Here is a 15,935-nt window from a genome sequence, read left to right on the forward strand (position 1 = left end):
TGAGAATTTTGTTCAAATAGGACACATATGGATCATCTTGTTTTTATTTATAGATTACTCACGTTTTATGGTTTCATATTGTATTCTTGGATATATTCATATTTCTTGTAGATTAAATTATTATAGTTATTACTATATAAAACAGCTAAAGAAAACATTCAATCGTTAATTTAGGTGTGGCATCCCAACCACAAAATAATATGTTTATTTTCCTCCATCATTTTTGTTCTTTTATTGATAAAAACTACACAAAAGCTAACTGATCAGAATAATTAATTAAAAATAAATCAAACAATGTTACACATCCTTCCATTATTTCTTTACTTTTCCCTTTTAAATCACATCTTCCTTCAAAATTTCACCGAAGTCTTCCTTTTTGTCAGCCCATCTTAATAATTTTCAACAGGTAGGGTATGTAATGCATATCTCTATAACCAAAGTCCTGCCTTTCCCCTACATTTAGAAGTTCCATGTTCAAGTGTGAGTTCATATTGCATCATTAATCACCCCCCCCCCTTTTTAAAGAGCCTCAAACGTAACAGAAGTGCCAACAATGAATCACAATGAAGATAAGAAAAAAAGGAAAAGTCACCCTCCTCATCGAAAATGTACAGCATGTGTTTTAAATGTACATGCGCCCCAAGTTTTGTCAGTTATGCCTCTTGGTTCTTTTACAAAATTGCCAGTGTCCGTTTGGTTCAATAAATGCCTTTGACACCATATTTGGAATTTGAATTTATAAGACAGATCTTGCATTCTTAGGAAATAAAGAAGTGAGAAAAAAATCGATTTGGTATGTTCCAATTTGAAAAGAGGGGGAATGTTAAAGGAAACCTCTAAGACAGGGGTGTCCAAACTTGGGAACTTTAAGACTTGTGGACTTCAACTCCCAGAATTCCCCAGCCAGCCATGCTGGAATTCTGGGAGTTGAAGTCCACAAGTCTTAAAGTTCCCACGTTTGGACACCCCTGCTCTAAGACTAATAAACAATTATAAAGAAATAATACTTCATTCTCTATTTGGCAGACCCTCCCTCCCCACTCCTCCTGCACCCCAAAGTGGCATCTGTGGTTCTTTTCCACCAGAACCGTGCAATGTAGAAAAAAAAATCAAATATACAAACACAACTTTTAATCCATCCTTTTATCTTGCTAGAGTGAAATCTAACTTCTTTTTTTTTCATATAAGAATTCAATAATCTTTTTGTTCGTTTATTTACACCGAGAAGTTTGTTCAACAGTTTAAAACCAAAGGACATTTTGGAATTCACCAATCTGTATAGCCGGGTCACCAGATTGAATTTCCACAGTGTTCTGTGAGACATCTGCCATTTTGTTCTCTTTCTGTGGTTTTGGGTTGAGAACATTTTTTCCCACTGGAACGGTTCAAAATGTCTTCTTGCGCCTCTCGCGTCTTGAATCGAAGGGCTGTTTTTCCCTGCAGAGGGGAAAATAAGGACCCTCCCACATATTTTTCTTCATTTCCATTCCGAAGGTGATCCGTCAATTTGGTATTCTCTCAATGTAAATAGCTGGTGCAGCAGAGCGGGCAATGGTAGCGATGAAGTTGTGATCTCGACTCAGCTCCAAGTTGGTGGTTTCAGCCTGGTCTCGGGAGATAGTATCATATCCCTTATTTACATGGAGAGGCTTATGAGCCTGGCAGTATCCGATCACTGGTTGGTCATAGCCGTAATAGGGCAAAGTCTTCATATGATGAGGGACCTGGGAAGACACATATTAGCATAATTTTAGAAGAAAGTACATATTAAATCTTAGCATCAGAAAGAAAGTGTAGGTTGCGACAAGTGCTTCAAAGAGTGCTTTGAATTATTAAAGGAAAGTCCTTTGTTTACCTCGGTGATAGTTCACTAAGCAATTGTTTTTTTAAGCTGTTAAAGTCAAACATTGATTCAATTAGATGTATAGCTTATGGATTGTTTGTCTACTCCTGCATCTTGGAATATGAATATTGGTTTTACCAATACAGGTACTACAGGCACATTGCTACTAATAAAAACCTGCTGAAGAACAGCTCTAGGAATGAAGCCTATTTAATCCACACAAGATTAAAAATAATAACAAAACAGAATAAGGAAAATAGCGTGTTTCTCAGAGATATTGGGAATATAGCATTCAAATGAAATGAAAAAGTTTGGCATGAAAGTAGCTTATATAATTAGATATACATTCATAGGTCTAGAGATTAAATGCTGCAAGCTATGCCAGATTTCTATTTAGCTATCCATCCATCTATCCATTTTATCTCCCCAGCCATCCTATTTCCTGGATTGATTAAAAAAATGATAAGGCTTCCTGTGCAGTTGACATTTAGTTTACCATTTTTACATTTTATTTAGCAGTTGAATCACATGGCTGTAAGCAGCCAATCATTTTCAGAGAGGGATAGCAAATTATCATTAAGTAAACTCTTCAGTTCCAAACTATCCCTTATCCCCTAAGTGATAATGCCTTTCGTCAAAATTCCATTTGCAGATTGCAAGAATGAGTAAACCTCTGCTCACAATAGAATCCCTTATGCAACCAGGCTTGAAAGTTTGGCCTTGGACAACCAGGAACTACTCCGCCTATGGTCTGACCTACGCAAAGTACACAAAATTGTTTGCTACAATGTCCTACCTGTTAATGACCACTACAGCTTTAACCTCAATAATACGTGGACAAATAATAGATACAAACTCAAGGTAAACTGCTCCAAACTCGACTGCAGAAAATACGACTTCAGCAACAGAGTGGTCAATGCCTGGAATGCACTACCTGATTCTGCTGTTGCATCCTCAAACCCCTACAGCTTCAACCTTAAAATGTCTACTGTGGACCTCCTGTCCCATTTATTTGTACTCATTTCCTTTGTCCTTGTCCATGTTTATACTCATACCTGTTATCTTGTACATGTTTGACAAACTAAATAAAATAAAAATAAATAAACCAGGGGTGTCAACAGAGGTTAAATTTCAAGATGGCTGCCAAAACAATATGACTGAAACTTCCTGGTTGAAAAGAAAGGGACAGAGCTTTGATTGAATAGTTGTGGCTGACATGTTGACTTTTTTCGGTGTCTTCTGTTCTAACACCAATGGGTGTTGTGATTAGTTCAGAAATTGAGTCACCACCACTCCTTTTCACCACCCTGAAACAAAACTCAGCAGTATAGCAGATATTAACCAGATAGGCATAGTATAGGTGGTACCTACAGTATAGGTGGTACCTTGCTCAATAGTAGTAACTGTGAGAGGGATCTTGGGAGTCCTAGTGGACAACCATTTAAATAGGAGCTAGCCGTGTGCAGCAGCTGCCAAAAAAGCCAACACAGTTCTAGGCTGCATCAACAGAGGGATAGAATCAAGATCACGTGAAGTGTTAATACCACTTTATAATGCCTTGGTAAGGCCACACGTGGAATCCGGCATTCAGTTCTGGTCGCCACGATGTAGAAAAGATGTGGAGACTCTAGAAAGAGTGCAGAGAAGAGCAGCAAAGATGATTAGGGGACTGGAGACTAAAACATATGAAGAACGGTTGCAGGAACTGGGTATGTTTAGCTTAAGAGAAAGAAGGACTAGGGGAGACATGATAGCAGTGTTCCAATATCTCAGAGGTTGCCACAAAGAAGAGGGAGTCAAACTATTCTCCAAGGCACCTGAGGGTAGAACAAGAAGCAATGGGTGGAAACTAATCAAGGAGAGAAGCAACTTAGAACTGAGGAGAAATTTCCTGACAGTTAGAACAATTAATCAGTGGAACGGCTTGCCTCCACAAGTTCTGAATGCCCCAACACTGAAGTCTTTAAGAAGATGTGGGATAGCTATTTGTCTGAAACGGTATATGATTTCCTGCCTCGGCAGGGGTTGGACTAGAAGAAGGGACTCCAACTCTGCTATTGTATTGTTTTGTATATTGTGGCTTTGTTTTTTTCCTCCAAATTGGAGATAAAAGCTTCTGAATCATAACATTAAATCTAAATGTATTCTGAATTGTTGTTGCCCCATTAAATTGCATTTGCAGTAAAAAAAAATTCAACTTCTCTTCCGAAGATTTTTTTTTAATCCTTTCAAACCCTATTTGTTTTTCAAGAAAACAAAGTGAAGACTTTCAAAACAGGGGAAACTGGTTTTAAGAAAGAAAGAGGAATGTTTGTCAGGCTTCAAACAGTATTGTGAATGATTCAGAGATTGTCTGTAAAAAATTAGCCAAACACAAGGCGCAATCTGAAGTAGCACCAAATTTATTTTTTTATAGCACTTATATAGCCTGCCAGCCAGCCAGCCTTCCCAGGTAGGCCAGACAGAAATATGACCAGATGAGCTATTTTTACCTGATTGTATTATCAGAATCTTAATAGCTTTGAGAATTGGAGGGGGGTCCTTTCTAAGCCTCATTTTCATTTGTCTCACTATTCCTTAGGCAGCATTCTCCCCCCCCCCCCCCAATCACCTAAGATAATTCCAGCATACCATTATACTACCAATCTCACACAAGCGACTCTGGGTCAAAGTTGACCGGATGTGCGGCCCTGATCCTCCCCCACACCCACACAAATGGCAAGAGTCCTACAGGTATTCACACACACCCCAAAACAGGTTCTCACCCCTGTTGCACGGGTCCAGATTCCAAGTTCAATACAGCAACAGTCACTGGGTAACTGAGTCCAACGGGCACACACAGTCTAGAAAAGCAGTCCAGGAGTCTAACAGGCAAGGATACATGGCACAAGCACACAAGGCACAGAACTGGGCATGTTGCTCCAGCAGCACCCAAGTCCTCACAGGGCAGAGTTAAGTAGGCAATGCCAATGCAGCTCTTCATGAGAGGCCAGATTGCCTCCTTATGAGTAGTCAATTGACCAACCTTGTTTGCCTCTCTCCTTTCTGCTCTACATGTCCGTAGATTAGGAGGAGGTGTGGACTCCACCTTCTCCTCATTGCTTTCAGGCATCTCAACTTCTTCCTGTTCTTGGCTGGAGCCACCTGGTCAACTTGCTGCAGCTGGGGCTCACCTCCATCAGCCTCAACCAGAAGCTTGTCCGATTGATCCAGCTGAGACTGGATCATCAGGCTAGCATTCTCCTCATCAGCTAGCATTCCTGACCCATACTCAGTGCCACACTTTTCTCTGCAAACTCAAATTCACCCTCCTCCTCTGAACTTGCATCTGAAGAGAGGTGGAGCAATCTGATGATTAAAAACAAACAACTCTCCCAACGTTACCCCTTAAATAAACTATTGACTACCCTTAGTAACTGCACCCTGATCCAAATGCCAGATCCAAATGCCAGATCAATTCCATTATTGACTAATCCCAAGTTGTTTATGATTTTAGCTGAAAGACTGAAAATAATTTTGCAAGAATTTGTTCATGATGATCAATGTGGGTTTTTACCTAAAAAGTAAAGGATAATGTTAGAACTATGTTGGATATTTTGGAATATTTGGAACTACATAATGAGGAACAAGCCTCATTGATCTTTTTACATGCAGAGAAGGCTTTTGACCATTTGAATTAGACTTTTTTGTTTGAGATTTGGAAGATACGAATTTTGAGGAGAACTTTAGAAAATGAATAGGATTGATTGAAACTTCACAGAAAGCAGAAATAATTGTTAATGGAGATCTAACAAACATTGTGAGATACAGAAAAGAACAAGTCAAAGATGCTCACTCTTTGTTTCTTTTAGTTATTGAAATTTTGACAAGAGGCACAAGGCAAGATGAGAAGATTGTGAGCATGAATATTAAAAAGAGACATGTAACTTAAGAGTTTTTGTAGATGTCTTGGTGTTAGTTTTGGAAGATTTAAAGAGAACTGAGTTATTAATGGTAAATTTTAAAAAATGGTGCATTGACAGGTTTTAAGATTAATAAACAGAAGACAAAGATTTTAAAAAAATATAACAATTCAAGATCAAAGAGAATTGAGGAATAAAATGGTTCTGTTATTGAGAAGGTGGTTAAATATTTGGGTATTACTAAGACATGATGAACCGTATGTTATTTGAAAACAATTGTGTTAATACATGGAATGAAGTTTTAAAAGTTACGTTAAGGCGAAAGAAATTATAACTGTCATGTTGGGAAGAATTTGTATGATGAATGTTTTACCTAGAATGTTATTTTTGTTTCAGACAATACCTGTTTTGACAACTGATGCACCATTTAAACAATGGCAGAAGGATATATCTAAATTTATGTGTTATAAGATATAAAGAAAAGTGTGGAGGTTTAGATCTAATTGATTTGTAACAGCAAAATTTTCTAAGAAACAGATCTTTCAATTTGCCACAAAATACTTAGAGATGCTTCCTCAATTAAAGGAGCTAATACAATGATTATATAAATAAATATTAGCAGCTTATCATCTCCTTATCTTCTAGAAGCATGGGGTGATATATTGTTCTACCCTCTGACTATTAAGAATCTTGGGGTTTCTCCACCAAATAGAGAATCAAGTTTCTTCATGACAACAATTCTTCATAGTTAGTCATTGTGCTGTTTTCCCAGATAGATATTAAATCTAATTTCAGGTGAAGCTCTTAACCTTACAGACTATTACTTAGAGAAGTAACAATCAATAAGTCCATTAGTGTGGAATAAAGAGATATAATTACTGCAGCCTTCAGGGAACTTGCTGAATGCAGTAGTTATATTAAGAATGGTGTTCTTGAAGGATGTTCTTAATCATAAAGATATCATCATCACTATTCTCTAAATTTTTATTCTTTGGAAAGAAATAAAATATGTTTGGTAGCAAATTGATCATTCACTGAACCATTAGTTGGTGCATCTTTATGGATTAACCCTTGGACAGGAGAACTTCACTGTTCTTAAATTTAGTTCCATAAAAACATCTTCAATGAAAATTTTAAGTTCTTTATTGGTCCCAATCACCCTTTTCTCTCCAACATACTGTAACTCAAGTAGAATCTTAGTTCACCAAGGAGCCAAAATAATATTGTGGACTTGTAGAATTTTTAATCTAAATAGAGATACTGTTAGGACAAATGGTTCTAGCTAACAGCAGGGCATTTACGCAATGTGAAATCTAGTGCACAACACTGCATGTGTAGAACAAATCTTGCTTTTCTGCTTTCAGTGTGTTTACACAGAATAGGAGTGTACTGCTATACTGCTTCTTCATAGAGAAGTGTATCAGGAACAGTCACAACAGCTGTGACCAGTTTTGATCATTCTTTGCAAACAGCTAATTGCGTTTGCCTTGATTTGGACTGCAGCATAAGAGCAGGTCATAGAAAAGTGACCTTCAAAATAACATGCTCTGTTCTTACAGATGGAAAGGCAATGGTGCCATTTCTTTGTTATACACTTGGTGCTCAGGACCTGGTTGCGGGAGATGACAATTACTTTTTTGAGTGGGGAATATGCTTCCCCTTTGCTTAAAGGAGGCAGTTATATGACTCCTGTTGAAACATTTTCTGTCCAACAGGATCCAGAAGAACATTAGAATTAATCTCTAACTCTTCATTCTTCAATAAAGTGATTGAGAAGAACGCTTTCCAGTGTGATGAATGATCTATACCAGAAGCTAAATGGAGGACCACAAATTGGTTCTTGAAGCACTCTTTTGCAGGGGTTCTGATCCTTATGGCCAGGATGCATCCCAGAAGGTGCTTGAGGGATTAGCGTTTATAACCCAGATGATGTCACCCAGGGTTCCATCAGCCTTAATGCAATTTAACATCTGCATGAAGCATCTATGATCATTTGGAGTTTGGAATGGGGTGCCATCAGTATACCATTCAGTGGTGGGATTCAAATTATTTTACTACTGGTCCTGTGGGCGTGGCTTTGTGGGCATGGCAGGGGAAGGATACTGCAAAATCCCCATTTCCTCCCCACTCCTGGGGGAGGGGGGAAGGTTACTGCAAAACCCTTATTCTCTCCCCACTCCACTAACCTGCTTTCCAGCTCCATTTTCCTGCTCAGGGCAACAAAAGAAGATCGGCTGGGAGGCAGAGGGGGCGGGGCCAGCCAATTTGCAGGTTCTCCGAACTACTCAACATTTCCGTTACCGGTTTTCCAGAACCTGTCAGAACTGGCTGAATGCTACCTCTGATACAAAATGAACTCAGCTCACTGCTTATCATCTAATCCCAAGAAGCCTTGAATATCGCTTAAATGTGAAATATGAAAAAGAATAAGGAAGAACATTAAATTAAATCAAGACAAGATGGAGATGCTGTTAATAAGAAGAATACTGGACCCAGAGTCTGAAGTAAAGCCTATTTGGATGATATTAGACCCTTCTAATTCTAGTCCAACCTTTTAACGCAACTAATTTTCCCTACAGTTTTGCAACCGGTACCTGTTTATCGCTAGTTACATGCATGTTGTGAAAATATCAGTGTTTCTGCTGAGGCGGGATAGAGGGAGATGACTTGGATTGCTTACAAAAGAAGTCAAATTATATATTTCAGGGAAGGATACCAAAGCTGAGAATCCTATGCTATACTTAAGTTTTCCTTTCTTAGTGAAAGGTTATTGTCTTTGTGCGTGTATGCTCGTATATGGGTTTTCGTTTGATCTAGCATTGTTTGCCTACTGCAAAAATAAATCTCTGTTGAATAAGAAAGATGACATGCTATTTATCACCAGATTGTATTCTTATTCATATTATCTGCATTTAGCTTCTTCTAAACAAATTATATGCTCACAACTTGTATCACATCTAATAATATCCAGTTAAATATATGGTTCATTTATTTAATGTGGCGGAACGAATGTAAGACAATTTGAAAATATTTTCTCATGTCTCTGGTAGAGAAAAGCAAAAAAAAAAAAAAAAAAAAGTATACACACATTTATCCAAATATCCAGAGATAGCATTTCAACAGACACTATAACAGAGCATTATGTTTTCTTTCAAATTCCAGTTTAATGTCAATTCTGAGGATGAAATGTTGCAAATCATCGTAAAATACTGTAATCATATGCACATTTACCTAAGAGTAGATCCCGTTGATCTGAGCAACTTACTTAGAGGGGGGGGAGGGCAGGAAGAGATGGAGATCCTGTTCAAGGACTTAAGTGATATACTATCTATTCTTTTGTACCAAGGTTAACTTTATTAACTGAGGAACTGAGTGGTTAGATGACCATTTCTGGTATTTGTTAAGAATTTTGATCTAATGGTTTGGATTAATTAGCTCATGTTCAGATCTGAAGTTTTCACTTCTGTAGAGCTTGCTACTAAATGGTAGAAACCTTACAGTTTTGATACTGTATGTTACAAGAGAGAATGATCCAAATGGGGGGAAAGGTAAAATTATTTGATAGACGTGGCAACCTGTTCTGGGGCAACTTGTTGGCAACCTCTAAACTAACTAACCTGTAAACAATTGTAATGTTGGCAACCAGAAACTAAATGTTCATAGACAAAGGCACTAGAAAATAAGTAATTATTTGTGTTAAAGACCACATTTTCCTTAAACTTCCTGCAAAGCTGTGGCATACACACATTTTTTTTTTGTAGAAAATAATGGATTATTTCAAAAGTTTGTAATGTTCTCTTAAACGTTGAATGGGTGTTCCTATAGCTCAGGGGTGTCAAACTGGTGACCCACAGGCGGGATGCATCATACACAGGGCATACCCACCCCAGTTCCGCGAAGGGGGAAAACATTGTGAAACATCACGTGACGGCAATACGACCCAGTGAGTTTGACACCCATGCTGTAGATGAAGAGCAAAAATAAAGCTACAAGCCAAGATGATACACACAGTTCATTTTTCTTCTTCTCTACCTATGTACTATTTTTCTAAAAGAAAGAGAGAAAAGAACCGCCTGCTTTTTAAAGACATTGTACAAAGATGGGATTAATCGAAGATAAAGTCTCCTTGTCTTTTCCAGGAAATGTTTCCCTTTTGGAGTGATCTTAACTTCTATCTCATGTTCCACAAATATCCTTATCACAATAGGCCACCTGTTTATCAGGTACGTAGTTGGTTGAGTGATGTGTCAAAGTCTATCTTGCACCTTCTCAACTCCCTTTGCTTTTTTTTAAAAAAAACCCTTCTCGTTACACCAAATGTTGTAATCAACTTGGAGATTTCTTTTGAACTTCTCTTGAACATGTTTGTGAGATGAATTTATAACTGGAGATGGGTTGCTTTTACCGTTCCATGTCTTTCCATCATAGTGAAGTCTCCCTAACTACTCCCTAATGTTCTGAAAAAGCACCATGGGAGAAGGCCTCTTCTGATAACAGAACTGAAACATATTAATCTGGGGATGTTGTACCGTAGATCACTGAAGAGATGCCACAAATTGAAAGGCAGAATATTCAAATACAGTATTCCCAGGGGCTGACACATAATTAAAGTATTGCAAGAACACCGCATCTCATCCATGAAAATTTCATCAATATTCTCTTTCCTTTGAAAAATATTTGGAAAGGCAGGTCTCTTTCATCAAAATGAATGTGAACTGACAAAAAAATTGCAGGTGAATTTTTCTGCATGGAATTAAAAGAGAACAACCCCCCCCCCCAGTGCTTCTGTACAAAAAAAAAAGGTCATTTCTTAGTAAAACACCTCTTTTAAATGTTTGCATAGAAGAACTATCAAAATCTGAAACTGACCTGTTCTTCCTACCAGCCACTGTAATGAAAGACCAGAATGGTTACAAGTGAATTCTTCCCTAACAGAAAACGTTTCACTCCAAAGAAGGACAAAAGTGGTAACTGATTATGATGATGACATCAAAAACAACTGCCTAGACCAGTGATGGCGAACCTATGGCACGCGTGCCACAAGTGGCACGTGGAGCCATTTGTCAGGGCACGCGAGGCGCTGCCTTGTCAGTTGGCCAGTGCGCATGCTTAGTTCACCTTTTTAAAAGCTATTTTTCGCCTTCCCCAGGCTCCAGAGGCTTTATAGGAGCCTGGGGAGGGCGAAAAGAGCCTCCCCCCCCCGGAGGCTTCAGGGACCGTCTGGAGGCTTCCCTGAAGCCTTCGGAGCGCTTAAAACGACCCTCCAAGTGACTTCCGGGTTGCTCGGAGGGTCGTTTTAAGCGTTCCGAAGGCTTCGGGGACCGTCTGGAGGCTTCCCTGACGCCTTCGGAGAGCTTAAAACCACCCTCCGAGCAAACCGGAAGTGACTTCCGGGTTGCTCGGAGGGTGGTTTTAAGCGCTCCGAAGGCTTCCCTGATGCCTTCGGAGCGCTTAAAACCACCCTCCGAGCCTCCGGGGGGGCGGGGGAGGCTCTTTTGGCCCTCCCCAGGCTCCTATAAAGCCTCTGGAGCCTGGGGAGGGCGAAAAAAGCATGTAAAAATGGGCAGGGGGCGGGCGCGTTGTGCACGCATGCGCACTGGGGGATCACGCGTTGCATTATGGGTGCGGCACGCCCGCACACGACCCCCCCACGCTCCCCCCACTTGTGGCACGCGAGCCAAAAAAGGTTTGCCATCGCTGGCCTAGACAATGTGTACAAAGAACAGCTAATCATTATCAGCAGATGCATGTTTGTGTTTTATTTTTATAGTTGTAATGTACACTGAAGACGGCATTTCATTTCGTTGTACAAGGTGCAATGACAATAAAGTAAACTAACTAAATGTTTTTTAAAAAGGAGAAAAAGGAGGTGGCAGTTACATGTAGCAGGGGACAGCTCCTCAAATCCGGTTTGTAATTTCCGTTGCAGAATTAAGTTCTTTTGATGTTTCTTTCCAATTGTTGTCACAATGACAAAAAATATTTACTCAAATGGATTGATTAAAAACACAATAAAAAATAAGGTGGACAAAACGTTGGTATTTATTTATTTATTTATTTATTTATTTATTTATTTATTTATTTATTTATTTATTTATTTATATCCTGCCTTTATTATTTTTACAAGTAACTCAAGGCAATGAACATATCAAACACCCCTCTCCTTCTGTTTTCCCCACCCCACAACCCTGTGAGGTAAGGTGGGCTGCAAGAGAGTGACTGGCCTGGGGTCACCCAGCTGGCTTTCATGGCGATGGTGGGACTTGAACTCATGGTCTCTTGCTTTCTAGCCTGGTGTCTTAACCACTGGATCAAACTCTCATTGCCTATACCCTTAAATACATGGTATATTCTGCAAACTTTGTTCCTCCACCACTTCTCAAACCCTGAAGAGAACAGATCTTGGAATCAGATTAGATTAACATCTATATCTATTTCAAGCTATTTAGCTCTAGTCAGCTAGCCATACCCTTGCTGGGAATCGAACCTGGGCTGTATTACATATCAGGCAGTTGTATTAGCCACTAAGCCACAGGCTCTCCTCCTTTATCAGCTCGCCATCTTCAGGCTGGGTTTTGGCTGGCCTGAAGATGGTGAGTGAGACCTCACTGAAACGTTGCCAAGACAATCTCAATCTTACAAGAATACAACAAGACCAGCATACCTATACCCGTGAAAATCTACAAAAACACAAACACACACACAAACACACACACACGTATATAATATTTCCATCTTCTGTTTCTTTCAGCCTTTTCTTCTAATGTAGTATATCCACTGTTGAATAGGAACCACTAAACTGGTTGAACATAAATAATAGAAAGCCCAGAGAAGTGCTTCTCTTAACTGAAATGCTTTAGTGTGTCACTGTTCAGAAAGACTTATAGAAGGAACAATATCCAGCTAGCTCCTTGTAGTTTAAAAAAAGAAAAGAACAGAAATATGCATGATTGGCTAAAATGCATTCAAAATTTCATCCTGCTGAGGAGATTCCCTTTTTATCCTGGGTGGATATTGGTCTCATTAGCTCTTGAGAGAGTTAGACTCTCATGGAGAGACAGTAACTCAACTGTTTCAGACAAGTCAAACAATGGCTCGCAGACAAGGAAGAGAAGTTGCATTCCTTCAAAAGCAAAGTGTGTGTGTGTGTGTGTGTGTGTGTGTGTGTGTGTGTCATCTCATTTCACAAGAAGGAGCATCTCCTCACTCCTCTCTTTGGATAGTTCAGATAAAGGCAGCATTTCTTAACCTAAGTTGCGTGGAATTCAACTCCCAGAATTCCTCAGCCAGCCTGTAGTAGCATATAGATGAATGAAGTATGAAGGTGTCATGTAAAGTGTCACAAACAGTTAACCAATTTCACAAACATTGGTACATTCTTAACACTTTTAAAAAACGGTGCATTGGTTTACAAGAACAAGTTACAACATCTGAAAAATTGTTGGCAATGTCCCAATGTTGGCGTAGCGGAGCCTGTCTGGAGCACCGGGTACTGTTCCAGTACAGTGCTCCAGAGGGCCCACCTGCCCGCCTGAGCTCCTTACCTGTCCTTTAAGCTGTTGGCGCTTCCGTGCACACGCATGGCGCGTACGGTGCCTGCGTGACGTTCCGCCGAGCAGCTGGAGCATCACGGAGGCTTGCGGAAGCGTCGCAGGCAATTACGATGTGTGTGTCCATGTGGGTGACGCTGGGCCCGTTCCAACCGTACCGGTTGGAACAGGATCCGGAACCCACCCCTGCAATGTCCATAATCCCTTGTTTTGCTTTTATAATTCCTTTAAACAGCTTTTAAACAGTTCTATTAACTAGGTTGTGTGCAAATTAAAAGGAAGGGCACAACCAATATTAGAAAATAAATGATACATTTTTCTCTTGCCTTAATCATATTCCATAGGTGTTTTGTCTATCAGAGATCAGGCGAGCAGAAAATTAATGACGTTTCCCCAGTCTTCCAGGCAAAGCATATTTTTAAACCATTATATTTATTTATTTATTTTTATTTTCCCTGTTAATAATCTGTATTAAACAAATGATTTTTTCCCATTCCATCAGGCATGTCTCTACTGTCCTATTGATCAAGAAAGGCATGCACAAACTCCAGGAGGGAATTAAAGTAAAATATAGCAAAAGGACTATTTGCAAATTTAATTCAGCATTTCAGCAAAATCTCTTTTGAATTAAGCTTGACTCCTGGTAATTCTTCCTGTCAAGAATACAGAGACATTTATAGCGTGTTTTTGTGTTTGTGTGTGTGTGTGTCAAAAAAAAAATCATGAGTAGGCTTTGTGACTGCAATCAAAGCCCTATTTCTTATTAGCATGCAACACACACAAAATAGGGGAAGGGCGTTAATAATGCAGTCATTGGAGCCATTTTTTTTTTGTCACATCTAAGACTGTAGAAATGGTTTTTCATTCCCTTCTGCTCTGTCTGTTATATTAGGAAAGAAGGAAAATTATGACACAATTTCCCGCTGATCAAAAGATTGAGAAGCCATGGTTCTTCTCTGCAGAAAAGTAATTTATGGCCTGCATTAAGGTGACATAATTAAAATAATGTTTTAATTGCATAATGTTGTGCTCTGATTATGAAATTTGATTTTATTATTAAGACACAAGCCAGTTTCTTTCGTATGTCCATGTTATTCTTATAGCCTGTCATTGTTAAATCCACTTTCAAATCAGTTTTGATTTTGTTCCTCTTCCAAAGCCTCTTTTAAACACAGTCTACCTATCTATAGAAGCAGATACTTCTAAAATTAATTTCAGGGTCCATTGTTAAAAAAATATCCTTTGATACATTAAATCTCCAAATTGTAGCTTTCTTGCAGTTCTATTTTCTATCAATCCAACTTATCTTTGCCGGTTCATTCATTCCTCCATTTGCTTATTATTTTCCAAGGCAGAAGGAAAATACAACTTCAAAACAAACTTCTGGATTATAGCTTCTCATCTATTTTTTTACTTTCTAATATGACTTTTCAGAACTACCATGTTTCTCAGAAAACACAACCCACCCCAACAATAAGCCCAACCCTAATTTTTTGGGGGGTGGGCCTAATATTACCCCTACTTCGAAAATAAGCTCAGGGGGATGGGCATGGCCAGCACGAGTGGTGGCTCGGGTGTAGGGAGGGGAAACGGGCTGCAGTTGTAGCCTGTTGACCCCTTAGGGCAGCGCAAATACCGCTTTTGCCCTTCTCTTTCTGGGCGCAATGCTTCTACTTGTTGGGCCGATTCCCTGAAGCTGGCAGCTCCATGGCCGACTACTTTGCGTTTCCCCTCTTTTTGGGAGGCTCTCAGGAGGCTTTTTGGTGAATGGGAGGAAAATGGGGAAGGGGTATTTTTCTGCCTGTGTCATCCATTCCTCAAGCTCAGCACAGGGTGAGGGAATGATGACTTTCAGGAAAATCTCCCTCTCCATTTTCCTCCCATTCACCAAAAAGCCTCCATTCTGAACGGATTCAGAATGGAGCCTGAAAAATAAGCCCAAGTGCTTATTTTCAAGTCTAAAAGGAAATAAGATTCAGTCTTATATTCTGAAAAACACGGTACATGGGACCCAGAAACATTCTTGCAAATCAAATTCATGGCCAAAGTTGAGGCTAGATTTGCAGCATGCCAACTTGTTCAAATATATGAAAATATGTGGTGAACGGTGGCATTCATCGATATAAACCTTCGAGAATCATTACGTTGCCATAACCTTGCTTAGAATTAATAGTCCTAAAGCAAAATAGTCCTAAAGGAGAAGAATAAATCTGGACAGACCATCTCTGAGGAGCAATGGAAAGACCTAAGCACTTACCGCAGGAGGAAAATTAAAATAAATAAATTAATAAATAAATGTAAGTGAGAACATGCAAAGTGCTCTTCAAATATCTATTCTGGCAGTACAGAAATTGAAACACCATTGTACGTCACCTGGAATTAACAGGACGACATCCCAAGCAACTCCCTAATAAAGAGGGACTTTCTATTAATGGAACCCATCGATTTTTGATCTCACAATTCCATCTGGTGCCAGTTCTGCAGCTTTTCATTTTAACTCTCTAAATGTATAGTTAGTGCAGATTTTTTTTTTTAAAAAAAGTGTATCTAAATGCAATTTTCAAAGCTTTTCAAGGACAGGAAACCGCCTATTTTATCCATTCTTTCCGCCAATATGGTGCTACGCATACGTTAGGAAAG

General features: G+C 39.3%; 1 protein-coding gene across 3 annotated transcripts in view; it reads right to left on the minus strand.

Moving 5' to 3' along the window:
- Positions 1 to 986: 986 nt before the first annotated feature.
- The window catches only part of LRRTM4 (leucine rich repeat transmembrane neuronal 4), a 382,034-nt gene continuing 367,085 nt past the window's right edge, over positions 987 to 15,935 (minus strand). The window contains exons 1-2 of one of the 3 annotated variants that reach the window (XR_014176021.1): positions 4,865 to 4,997; positions 1,597 to 1,724 (exon numbers count right to left, since the gene is read on the minus strand). Coding sequence is in view for 1 of the 3 variants with exons in the window: in XM_081960772.1 (XP_081816898.1) it covers positions 1,503 to 1,724 (222 nt within the window). In the remaining 2 variants the exon portion in view is untranslated. Of the gene's footprint in view, positions 1,725 to 4,864; positions 4,998 to 15,935 lie in introns of those variants that run through there. The other 2 variants (XM_081960772.1, XM_081960774.1) reach the window with 2 other exon arrangements.

Source organism: Natrix helvetica, assembly GCF_964273705.1.
Source record: "Natrix helvetica genome assembly, chromosome: 8".
In the NCBI taxonomy this organism is placed as follows: domain Eukaryota; kingdom Metazoa; phylum Chordata; class Lepidosauria; order Squamata; family Natricidae; genus Natrix; species Natrix helvetica.